This window comes from Syngnathoides biaculeatus, chromosome 7 (genome assembly GCF_019802595.1).
Source record: "Syngnathoides biaculeatus isolate LvHL_M chromosome 7, ASM1980259v1, whole genome shotgun sequence".
NCBI lineage: Eukaryota > Metazoa > Chordata > Actinopteri > Syngnathiformes > Syngnathidae > Syngnathoides > Syngnathoides biaculeatus.
In genome coordinates, this window is record NC_084646.1 from 15,110,542 (window position 1) to 15,123,503 (window position 12,962).

A 12,962-nucleotide genomic window follows, 5' to 3' on the forward strand; every position below is an offset into this window, starting at 1 on the left:
TCCTTTTAAACAGCGGAAAGTGTGTGCTTGCCCCCATTTAACATGAGTGAATGTAAATGGTTGATGCCAAAGCCACATCCCCATTTCCAATATGTAAGTGTGCACATTAGTGTACATTTGACAGGCGTTCTCATGTTACGATGAAGTATAGTTCCTCAGGAAACGACGTAACGCGAGGTTGTGCGTATTGCGTGGTAGTGTAACAAATAGTTTATTAGTTTGAATGGAAAAAAAACACTTGGTAATTAAATATGAATCATTAGATGAGTGACCACTCACATTATTCTTACGCCACAGCGCAAACATTTTTTATTTTTTGACCAATCGTAAATTGGTGATGAATACTGTTAGTACCTCCTTCCGGCCACACGATGTCGCTCTCAGTTCTGTGCTCACGTGTTAGCCATTTATGCTAACTCGGTATCTTGAATTTAACCGGATCAATTGTCGCGGCGCGGGTGTATAAATGTTGTAATTATTTAAATTCCGGAATCTAATAAACTGGAGTCACCATCGTGTCAATGGCAAAGTTCATCCCTCCAACCACTGGGTGTCGCCGTGGATGCCGTTCACCTCCTGGATGTTTCCGGTCATCCTTCAAAATGGAGGACGAGGTGGATGTTGATATCGAGGGAGACGAATTCGATGCCAATATCGGGTAAAGGCCCTCTTTAATCACCCAACATTATGACGTTTGACGACCTTGTTGTTCCACGCGCTGCCTTCCACATTAATTTCTCGGCTATGGTCAAGTGTTTTCCGTTCCACGAGCCAAGCTAAAGCAGAAGCTTAGCTGCGTTGAGTGTCAGGCTTCTGTCATAAATTTCATGCTCATTTTTAGCTGCTTTCCCAGTCACTCCATTTCTACTGTATAGTGTATATATTGAGTTCGCCATTTTGTAGTTGTTCCACTGTTTCGTACATATATGACTGAGTGAATCCTAGCGTACATAGTTAGTAAACACCATTGCACCGATACTGAACAAGCAAGACCTAGCAACAAGGAGGCGAATAAAGTGGTGTTTTTCTTATTACCACCAAGATTTTTTTTTTAATAATACAGTCATCTTAACACCGTGGGCTCTTTGCAAGTCATATGTGTCAACTTGCTTCTCTTTTTTTGAACAGATTAGACTTGCCAAGGGTGCGGATTTTTGTTCAGGTTTTTAAGATATGATGTGGTATTTGCATCAAATTGGTCACTTTTGGCCAATTGAAACATGAAAAATACATGTTTAGAATTACAGTTGTCTACTGGATTGAATCATCCAATTAATAGGTTTAATGATGTTCATGTTCCAAGACATACAGCGGGTCAATCCGCTGTGTGTGGCTTCGCCACTAGGGAAAACTATAATGCATACATTTATCCAGAACAACTGTTGTGACTGCTCAGTAAGCTCCATTGACATTACATTTTTCAGGGAATAAAGACTTTACCTGTTAATAGTTCTATTGCCTGTCCACATGTGTTGCCCCACCGGTTGTGTTTAAACATCATCAGAAAATAGATGTGTGGGTTACATAAGATAATTTCGTTAGGCTGTATATGACATTGTGCCCCATGTGGTAATGTTTTCATCAGACAACGTTCTGCAGTTTGGTTCAATACAAAATCTGATGTTTGGTGTTTTAGTTTTTCAGTATCCTGTGTTTAAAAACATGTTTAAAACTAAAGTACCTAAATTTGTCTAAACCTTGCAAGTGGTGTAAATTGAGGTAACACTAAGTCGTGATTGGAGAGTACGGAATGTGTGAATGATTTCTCTGGTGATTTTTCCATTGCAGCGAGCAAGATCCAAGAGGTTTAGTTCAAGAGGAGCCTCTGTGGAAAAGCAATGCCGGAATTCTGGTAAAAGCGAGGCTAATAACGGAGCAGTGGTCTTGATGTACATTCACGTGTTTAAGTTGGCCATATGATGTGTTTACGGTTTAGCCCTGGGAGCTGGACACCTCCATCAGCAGCGAAAACCGCGAGGCCATCCACAGGATGCTTCTGGAGGAGCAGTATCCTTTTTTGTCGGACTCTACCTGTTGCCCCCCTGTCTGTGCTTCATCCATGAGTTTTTGTATGAATTATTCGCTGACTTTTTTTGGACCTAAACCAATTCTAGATATTACCTGAAAGGCCAGGCCAATCCCAACCAGATTTGGCCCAGTGATGTTAACAAGCCTAAAGGGAAAAAGTAAATACACCTCACTGAAATCACCCTTTTTTCATGCACGTGAGCCAGTCCTCATCTTGCCCCCTCCCCTGCTGGGCTTACGGTGAGGCCGGCTTCCGAAGCAACGTGACTTAGGGGGGGGCCTCAGCCTTACGACTTGAACGTGAACAGACCTCAAAGTGTGGTGTGTGTGTGTTGAGTCCCCTTGAAGACAATAAAAGTGTTTCACCTTGCAGAGACAGACGGACACATTCATCCATTTTCTTTCCCGCTTATCCTCACAAGGGTCGCAGGGAGTGCTGGAGCCTATCCCAGCTGTCAACCGGCAGTTGGCGGGGTACACCCTGAACTGGTTGCCAGCCAATCGCAGGGCACATCGAGCAGACAAACCGCTGCACTCACAATCACATCTAGGGGCAATTTAGAGTTATTGTATATTAAATATTATTATATTAAATTAATGTTGCATGTTTTTGGGATGTGGGAGGAAACCGGAGTGCCTAGAGAAAACCCACACAGGGACGGGGGGGAACATGCAAACTCCACACAGGCGGGGCTGGAATCGAACCCAGGTACTTGGAATTGTGAGGCCAACGCTTTACCAGAACCACCGTGCCGCCCAGACAGACATGGATATATATATTTTTTTCTGATACCAACCCTATTAATATTGCAAAACCTGTTCTCCTTTTTAGTTACCTGTATAGGTCTCCGGCCAAGAACTCCTCCGCTTCATCGCGATGGTCCAAACGGGAGAAAGAGTTGTTTGAAGAGGGGCTGGTATGTTTTTTAAAAACGTAAGCATCGTCATCATCATCCTGTTGTTTGAGTACAAGTATCTCTGCGGCCACGTTGGTGTTCAGGCTCAGTTTGGGCGAAGGTGGACAAAGATCGCAAAGTATGTGGGCAGCCGCAGCGTCCTTCAGGTCAAGAGCTACGCCAGACAGTATTTGAAACACAAGGTGAGTCGTGCTGATCTTAATAGAAATCACTGCATCGTGCCGGATGAGGCGTTTAGTATTCTGAATCAGAGTGATTACGAGGCTTTGGGTTGCACAGTACCAAACGGAAATTCCTTTAATTAACTTTATGAAGGTCTTTGTTTTTCTCCCCCCACACAGGTCAGATTGGACCAGGGTCTGGTGGCTCCCTCTAGAGCTGTTGGGCCGCACTCGCCGCCTGCTCACCCAAGCTCCACCAACACGGTGCGTATGGAAAAGCTGGATGAAGACGAGGACGTGGACATCACCGACGACCTCGGCTGCCAGAGTGGGGCCGAGCCTGAAGCCGGCGTTCCCCCCGCGCCCCTGTTGGGCCTCTTTGAGGAGTCTGCTGAGGAACAAGAGGCTGAAGCCGAATCTTCAACAGCCTCCAAACAGGAACAAGAAGAGGAGGATGAAGCTTCCGAGATTGACAGACCAGAGGAAGATCAGGAGGAGGAGGAGCTGAAGGCACCAGAGCAGGAAGTGGAGCTGGACGTGGAACGCATCAGCGAGGACGAGAAGCAAGCCATCCCGGAGTTCTTCGAGGGCCGGCCTTCCAAGACGCCCGAGAGATACCTGAAGATCCGGAACTACATCCTGGACCAATGGTGAATCACAGGACAACCAAAACAGCATACGGGGAGCCCCGTCGAATGTTAACGTTTTGGCGCGGTGGTCGTGTCACAGGCTGAAGCGCAAGCCCCAGTACCTGAACAAGACGTCGGTGCGGCCCGGCCTGAAGAACTGCGGCGACGTCAACTGCATTGGGAGGATACACACGTACCTGGAGCTCATCGGTGCCATTAATTTCAACTGCGGTAGGAACCGTAACTTAACCTAGTATTTCTGTGTTATGTTCTTGATATTGAATGTCTTTTTTTTTTATTATTCTTTACTAATTGTTTATGTCTGATTTATTTAATATTTGCTTTGTGATGATTTTCTTAGAGCAAGCGGTATATAATCGGCCCCGAGTATCCGACCGCAGCAAACAGAAGGAGGGCAAAGACGTGCGGGACGACTACCAGCTGGCCCAGAGGCTGCAGCGCATGGTCAGTTTAGTCCTTCACAAGGCCTGGCAGACATTTTAGGCTCACTTGAAGAACTGCAAAAAAAAAAAAAAAAAAAAAAAAGGGGCATCGCACTATGACACAAATCTGACAAGAAGCCGTTCATTATAATATGAGGAAAAAAGTCAATTTACAAGAAGAAATTTGCAGTATCAGTTATTGTTTTAAAGATTTTCCAGGAATAAAGTCTTAATAATGAGAGGGGAAAAAGACATTTTAAAAAGTAGTTATATAATGTGACAAAAAGATTGACAAGAGTGAAATTGTATTGTGTAAAATAATGTGCCATATTCAGGAATAAATGCCACCTTTTAGGGATAATTTCTGAATATTATTAATTTTCTTTTTTAATTTTACAAAAATACATTTCTACTGCTAAAAAAAATTGTGTATGCTTTACTGGAATAAATACTTAACATTATAAGAATGACAAGAATATGAATTTTGTTTTTTAATTTTACAAGAATAAACGTGGCATATCTTGAATTGTTTTTTATTTTACCATCAAAAGTTTAAAAATAATGTTTTGTAAGTTTTTTTTTTAAGAATAAATCCATGATATTATCAGAGCAAAGTTTAGATTTTACAAGACAAACTGCATAAAAGTCCATGAACAAATTGTGATGAGAAAGAAAAATGGAATTTTACAGGAGTAGATGGGGAATATCACAAGGAGGCCCCGTAGCTCAGTGGTTAGAGCACTGGTTTGGTAAACCAGAGGTTGTGGGTTCGTATCCCACTGGGGCCTCCACTCCCTGAGAAGGGTTGCGTCAGGAAGGGCATCCGGCGTAAAAATTGTGCCAAACATGTATATGCGTTCATCTGAGATGACACGCTGTGGCGACCCCGAAAGGGACAAGCCGAAAGAAACACACAGATGGGGAATATCACAGGAGGGTACAAGTAAAAGTGGCACAATACATATCACATATCCATCTTTTGGGGGTAATGTTTAAAAATTAAGATTGTTCAAATCCCCTGCGTTCAAGCTCTCAACAGTAAATATTCTTTGATTCATGTATGAAAGCAGAGGAACACCAAATAAAAAAACAACAATCGGTACATAGAATGTTATTTAATGAATCCATGGAATAATATATAAAATAATCCATTCTAAATGTATTTGATGATAACAGCCTGAGCTCCAAGTGTGTCCCCAGTCTCTATTTTCTTTATCCGCATTATTCCATCATTTAAACACGCTTTTTGTTCTCTGGTAGCGGACAAGGAAGCGCCGCGTGAGGGACACGTGGGGCAACTGGTGTGATGCTAAAGACTTGGAGGGGCAGACGTACGAGGTGCGTAAAAAAACAGCACAACTACATCCACTATTTGATTGCGGTCGTTCACGTCTTCGTTCTTGTCGCTAGCACCTCAGCGCCGAGGAGCTGGCCCGGCGCAAAGAGCGGCCCAGAACCTGCAAAATGTCCAGGCACAGAGGGTGAGCGGCATCCGCAGTTCCAAACATCGAGAATTTGAGACAAAAGCCATTCTTAATACTTTGTGTGTATGTTACCCTGTGACGGGTTTTAGGTCTTTTGATCCCTTCCAGCTTATTCCATGTAGGAGCTTTGGCGAGGAAGTGCAGGTCAGTGACTACGATCGGCTATTGAATGAATCGTGTTTCGAAAGGCGCCAAGTTAGCAATTGACCCCTCCGTACAGGGCACTTAACCACGCCTCCTGAAGTTAACGTCACCCCACATGTGCTAACCTCAGACAAACAATTAGCAAAAATGGCAGCGCAGGAAGAAAAGACTAGAGCGAAACTGTCCGATTTACCAGCTGATTTCTCACTCGTATTCTGAGCTAACAGTGAAATATCGTTGAAAAGCAGACAGCAGGGCTTCAAGTATTTCAGCGAGCGGTATTTCAATGGTATTTACATCATATCGACGGAGAAACCATTGATATTAGCGCGAGATCTTTCCGGAGTCAGAGGAAGACCGAGAAGCCACATAATATAATATATTATAACCCAAAGACGAATTCGTCATTGACAGTTTCCTATTTTCATGTTACCTATCACACTTGTGTGCAGAATCTGTATATGTATCTGTATAGCCGTTTGTGAACCGCCGTATGAAGGAAAAGAAGGCGAGGCTTGATTTATGAGTTGTTTCCCTCGTTTTCGCTGTGTAACGTCACGCGCTCCCCTCAATAATTATTCTTGAATTAGTGCCGAACCTACGTAAGTCCCGACCGAGTACGACAATCACTACTTTAGTGTCCTCAAACATCCTTCCTTCAGGTTTAGCTTAGCTCACCGCCAACAAAGAGAGATGTTTGTGCAGTCAGATCATCGCAAAGTATCGCTCAACACAGATCAAGTGTGTCAATCATTCACGCGTAGCTATGTTATCCAAGCGAAGAACTGCTAATTCATTTATATGAGACATGTATTGAAAATCAAATATAGGGCTTACCTTCGTGCAAACATATCTGTTCCGGTTGATTTTAGATGGATTCAGTTGATCATACGATCTTCCACAAAGTTTGATCCATCGAAGACATTTTTCGTACTGGGTCTTCGGTTTTGGAATGGGTACGAATTGAACTCCACCAACTAGCCTTTCAGGATACCTGTCGTCACTATTACAAAGGCCGTGACAACACCTCTTAACCATATCTATTGTTAAAGAACCCAAATACGCGATAAAACGCTAACAAAAGCTATACTGGACCGTGCAACGTTGTCTGAGGGAACGGCGGGTCCAAAAAAAGGGGCGTGGTTTATGCAGATCTCTGACCTCTGATTGGTCAGCGACGCGGATGACGCAATTTCTACGGAGGGGTCAATTGTAGCATCGTTGAAACAAATGTTGTCGTTCTGCAGGAGCCATTCAGTGTGGTCGTCTGTGCCGAGACGCTGCTCATTATGGACATGGTAAGCACACATTCAAACTAAAGGTACTTGTCCAGTTTTTTTATTTTCAAAATGTTTCTCAGCGTCGCCGTAGACAGGTTATTCATATCTATAACACCGACGTGATTTTTTTGCGTTTGTAGGCGGAATTCATTGATTAAAAAAAATATGTATTTTTTCCATTTTTCTGCAATATCCCGACTGTAACCTACACCAGAATCCACACTCAATCATATTCCGGTCCGAGTTTTGCAAACGAGGTGGAAGATTAGATGTACGTCTGTTGATTGGTCAAATGTGTTCCTCCTGACCAATGAAAACGCTTGATGTGTACGAGGCAGATCATTGGGCCATTTTCAAGTCAACACGATGGCTGTATTATTTACTGATAACGACACAAATTCATGCGTTTCAATCATTTACAAAAACAAGAAATTAAAATGTTTTTGAATGGATACGATATACACGCTATGAAAGCACGCTTGCATGCCATGATGCAAATCTGAATTCAATTTAGTAGTTTACTTAGTTGAATTTGTAATTTTTTGGGGTGTAGGTATGCACCTAAATAATGAACGATGTACATTTTGTCAACGGAATAGCATTTATTTATAGATGTACTACATATATTTCATAATACAATTTATAAAACTTGCATGTTAAAATTAAAATCATCCTTTGATCATGCTTCTAGCCCCCAGACCCCTGGCTATTTTTCAGTCTTTTTTCATTCAGTCAAATAATGTTTAACCCAATTTCAAATATTGGCCAGCACATCGTTGCGAGTAATTGTTTTCGAAGTTTGTAGACCTTGTTGTGGAAAAGGGTACAGCGACGTTCATATTCATTTCGAGTTTTGTGGATTGAATTTGTGGTTTATTTTGGGGTGGGTGTAAAAGTCACTTTTTGTTGCTTTTGTTTTTTCAACTGTCATTTTTGTATGGAACTGAGAAGAGTTTTTTGGGGGAGGGGCACACACATGTACCATCTTTTATTTTTTCCAATAACAAAGGATTCTGTGAATGTCGGGATGAAACTTGTGGGGTTCAGTGACCTCAGTCAGGTTAGGAATCACTGAATATGCGCATATTATGAGACAAAAAAAATATTTATTTCAAAAGAATGGTTAGTTAATTTTATGAGAAAGAATAGCATAATATTACAAGACATTTTTATGCATATTACAGTAATAAACAGGTGAAGAAAAGATTGAGATTATATAATAACTGTGTAATATTACAAGGATAAAGTATGTACAAGATCTGAACATTCCCTGAAAATTTCACACGGAATTAAATTCAATCATTGACCATTGGCAGGTTTTTTTTTCCTTTTTATCAACTTATGCATTAAATGTCTTTACGTGTGTACTTTTTCCTCATAAAGTGACCTCATATTGGACTGTTTTTTTTTGTTTTTTTAAACTTGCCGGTCAGCATGCTCACGTGTCTCGTGGCGAAGTGATCGGGCTGCTTGGTGGAACCTTCAACGAGGAGGAAAAAGTGTTAAAGGTGAGTCGCTAAACGGCCACAGGCTCCACGTCACTAGACAGACCCGCGTGTGATTTGTGCACGTTGGCAGATCAGCGCAGCGGAGCCGTGCAACAGCGTGAGCACGGGCCTCCAGTGCGAGATGGACCCTCTGTCTCAGACGCAGGCCTGCGACGCGCTCTCCTCTCTGGGCTTGGGCGTGGTGGGTTGGTACCACTCCCACCCGTCCTTCCACCCAAACCCGTCGGTGCGGGACATCGCCACGCAGGACCAGTTCCAGGTGATGTCCAACAGCGGTTCGGTCCGGCGAGCTCCCGGGTCTCCTGTATTCATTTGTGTTTGGTTTGTAGAGTTACTTCTCCCGCGGCGGCGCCCCCTTCATCGGGATGATAGTGAGCCCGTACGACCCGACCAATCCCTCGCCGCATTCCCAAACCACCTGCTTGTTGGTCAAGGAGACCCGAGAGGCTCCGGCACCGCAAAGTATGTTCAAAAGAAAACATTCCAAGTTGATTCAAAATCTTTCAAGTATCATTTTTTGGAGGAAAAAAAAAAAAAATTACAACGCTAAAACTTTTGTTAAAGTACATTTCACACGAATACCCATATTTTAAAAAAATATATTAAAAAATATATTACCATTTCTTAGTTGATCTTGATTTTATTCGAATGAAGTCTTAATAGTATGGGGAAAAAATGCTTTAGATGAATAAATATGAATATAAAATATATTTTCCCTTACATTACACAGGACTAATACTTAATTTGCACACAAAAATTCCAAGAATAAAATATAATTGGTGGGGAAAAAAGAATGGAATAATACCAGATACAAATAAGCATAAGTCGTTTATATTGCAAGAAAAAAAAATAAAGGTACTATATGTGAGAGAAAAAAAAATCATAATGATACAATACTATTTTGCAATGTGCAAAATAAGATTTCTAAGAGAAACTTAGATTGGAATAACATCTCAATATCATCTGGTGGTTTGTTTTAGGTAATAAATCGTAATATTACCACAATCTAATTTTAGAGAAGAATAAATGCATATTAAGAGAGATTTATAATGTAATAATACATAATGTAACTTATTTTAAAACATCTAATACAAGAATAAGGTCTTATGACAAAAACATTTTTGGTATGCTGTATTTAAACGGATGAAAGTCTTAGAGTAAAACAAATATAAGTTAACATTATGAGAAAAAAAATCTTCATAAAATTATTTTTAATTTTTTTGTACAGGAAATCACAGATTAAGATTAAGAGTTTAAAATAAGCAATTTTACATGAATAAAATCTCAATGAGGGGAAAAAAGAAATGACACATTTTACAAAACAAAATCATCATAAGGGTGTACTATGAGAGCAAAATGTTTAATTTTACAAGAAAGTCATACTGTAATAATATTTTGGATTTTACTCAAGTAATATTTCAAAATATAAATTTGTGAATGTGTTAGTATCATGAAGAAAAGAACATTTTAAAAGCAGAGATACGTATGCAAAACGAGATGACAGCTGTCATTTTAATTAAGGTTACTAACAGACAAGAAAAAAAAAAGAATATTTTTATTTTATTATATTTATCTTTATATACATATATTATTTAAGAATGAACTTGTCATGAGTTTTTATTTTCTTCCAAGAATAAAGTTGAGATTATGTTTGTGCTTCCAGAGGTTCCCTACAAATTTGACTTCCTGCCGTCACAGGACGTCCCAGACTGGGATCAGACTTTAAAACGAGCCCTTTGGATCATCCACAAGTACTCCCGAACGCCAGGGTAGGAAACCAAACTCGTCGTCGGCCGTTTCGGTTTGAAATGTAATGCCCTGGCGTGTGGGGAAGTGACTTTTACTAGTCCGGCCGGCCCTGTTAGCTGCTGTGTGTGTCTTTCTTTGTAAATATCTCGTGTTTCAGTGTGAGCACTTGGGGCTTTTACACAGCTGTGGCGTACGTTTGCACGCTCCTCTGCTGCAGATTATTCTAATACCGCATTTCTAACTATTTCTTCTAGGAGCGTGCACATGGACAGATTTTTCCGGAAGGACTCCCACCTCACCTGTCTGGAAAAGGTAAGGGTGCGCAGATCCGTCAGCGACGTCATCTCTGCAAGGAACGGGATAGCGACCTTTTTCGCCACTTTCTTCTGCGGTCGGCCACGCAGATGCTGTCGTCGCTGGCCAGATACCTGGAGCCTCTGCCCGACGAGGAGGGCGAAGCCTTCCTCACTCAGATCCACGCCCTCTTCCTGTCCGACTTCGTTTCCCAGCAGGAGAAGCAGCAGCAGCAGCCTGGTGAAGGCGAGTGCCTGGAGAGGAACTCGCCGAGTAACTCCCCTGCACCCTTGACATCGCCTGATGTCGAGGAGGATCCGGGAGGTGACGAAACGCACTCGAGCAGCAGCAGCGTGCTGCATCTTGGCTCCGTGCTGTCCACTGGACACAACTATTTACTCTGATTCGAGTCTACTTTATGTAGTATATTACATTTATATATATATATATATTTTTTTTTTTTCTACTAGCACATTTCCACCTTAGCTTTGAATACATAATGCAATATACAAGTTCTGTATAATGTCTCGTCCAAGCAACGTGCTGATGTGGTTGCCGTCGAGGCAACATTCCTTCCAAAGGCAATGCATGTGCAGTACTGTACAATGAAAATAAACGACTTACTCGTTTCTCTGGCGGTTTTCACAAAATATTTTGGTATACAACAGCATGTGTTAGTAATAGAGAATATTTTGGAGGGGAAAAAAGCCCCTTATATACTTCATGGTTAATTTGTTTGGAGTTCCCCTGCGTGCAACACAAGTAAGAGACGGGGTCGAAAGACAGGTTTGTGCATGGTTTTGCTTGAGCACAGCACGTTTGCAAATGATCTCATTTTTAGCCATCCACTTTCTTCGCCGCTTATCCTCAGAAGGGTCACAGGAGTGCTGGAGCCTAGCCCACCCTGAGCTGGTTGCCAGGGCACATGGAGACAGACAACAGCCGCACTCATAATCACACCCAGGGGAAATTTTGAGTGTCCCAATTAATGTTGCATGTTTTTGGGATGTGGGAGGAAACCGCAGTGCCCGGAGGAAACCCACTCAGGCATGGGGAGAACATGCAAACTCCTCACAGGTGGAGCCGGAATTGAACCCAGAACCTCAGAACTGTGAGGCCAACACTTTACAGCTACACCACTGTGCCGCCTCTTATGCTTATGATAGCTATCTTTTTTGGTTATGTGCAGTTTATTTTTCTCCTGTACTGATGGTAATCTGCTATTTTTGGGGGGAGGGGGGGTGTTCAGATATTTCCTGGATGCACCAATGTATTTTTTTTTAACAAATACCTGTTTGTCTTTTATCTGAAGATTGCAGATTAGGGTTTTTTCATGTATTCCCCGAGGCAAGAATTTTTTTTTAAATAAAACACACTATTAAATGGTGACCTCTGGTTACTTCTAACAGTGTAACTACAGGGCAATCATAATATTTTGACAACTTAAAATATAAGTCCAAACACCAAAATAATTTTGCCAAACCTCATACATAAAAATGTAGACTGTGTGAAATTGATATCAAATAGGCGACTGCACTTACAAGTTATACTTCAGAAATAAGTACGCAAGTAATTTATTTGGAGAGAGAGATCATGAAATATAAGTGAGCGACAAAATGCGTTTTCTACAGGGCCAGTGCAACAGATAGGCTTAACTTGAGGAATTTACCTTTGTGTTTCCTGGTTTGGATATGGTCCTGGAACACAGTGCACAACTTTGTCAGGAACGTCCACTTTTTGTATGTGTTCGGTTAGACATAATATTAACAGTTTTCGTTGCCATCTGCACGGTTACACTTTTTTCAAGCCACGCCCATCTGAAACATTTTTTTTGTTTTGTTTTTTTTTACGCCGTGGTTTTTATCAGTTTCCCTGGCACGATCTTCATCATTTCGCTCCAAGACTTCCGCCATACTGGCAAACGTGCAAACCGCTCGATAACATATGCGTACGCATGTCTATAAGTTATATTTGTGCCGTAGTAAACAGAATGGTTCTCTAACAAATTTTAACATCAGAATGAAAATACCGACGTAATACCGCCAAGAACTCCAAATTTAATGCAATGCCGTTTTCCGCTATCACAGCCGTGACGAATTTCACGACGGGCGTTGCCGATAGATGCTGGCGGCCGGTCTTGATCACAGCCTCGCCCCGATCATACTTTCCCACCTCCAATTTTTTTTTTTCTACGAATCTACACGTTTCACAACAATGACATTTTCAGCTGAAAAAACTCGGAATTCCGCGAATCCTAGGAAAATTCTCATCCCTGGTGATAGGTGAATTTTCCATACTTGACACTGGCTCTGCTGTGTGACACAT

At 41.7% G+C, this 12,962-nt stretch overlaps 1 protein-coding gene and 1 non-coding gene across 2 annotated transcripts; both read left to right on the forward strand.

Moving 5' to 3' along the window:
- Positions 1-521: 521 nt before the first annotated feature.
- On the forward strand, positions 522-12,291 carry mysm1 (Myb-like, SWIRM and MPN domains 1). The gene is made up of 19 exons (XM_061825784.1): positions 522-658; positions 1,789-1,852; positions 1,937-2,007; positions 2,115-2,186; positions 2,861-2,945; positions 3,029-3,127; positions 3,287-3,756; positions 3,836-3,966; positions 4,097-4,200; positions 5,439-5,516; positions 5,589-5,659; positions 5,752-5,806; positions 7,054-7,104; positions 8,520-8,594; positions 8,665-8,853; positions 8,924-9,056; positions 10,258-10,363; positions 10,598-10,655; positions 10,748-12,291. Exons 1-19 carry the CDS (start codon positions 522-524, stop codon positions 11,039-11,041), a joined length of 2,343 nt encoding a protein of 780 aa, XP_061681768.1. The 3' UTR covers positions 11,042-12,291.
- On the forward strand, positions 4,894-4,966 carry trnat-ggu (transfer RNA threonine (anticodon GGU)). The gene has a single exon. It is a non-coding gene; the product is annotated as a tRNA-Thr (tRNA).
- Positions 12,292-12,962: the final 671 nt, after the last annotated feature.

What these genes read in the sequence shown, in the direction of transcription:
- mysm1 (XM_061825784.1), top strand. Translation starts at nt 522, where the DNA reads ATGGCAAAGTTCATCCCTCCAACCACTGGGTGTCGCCGTGGATGCCGT. An exon ending in GCTTTGGCGAGGAAGTGCAG is followed by an intron (nt 5,807 to 7,053) that starts GTCAGTGACTAC and finishes GTCGTTCTGCAG; the next exon opens with GAGCCATTCAGTGTGGTCGT. An exon ending in CCACGCAGGACCAGTTCCAG is followed by an intron (nt 8,854 to 8,923) that starts GTGATGTCCAAC and finishes TTTGGTTTGTAG; the next exon opens with AGTTACTTCTCCCGCGGCGG.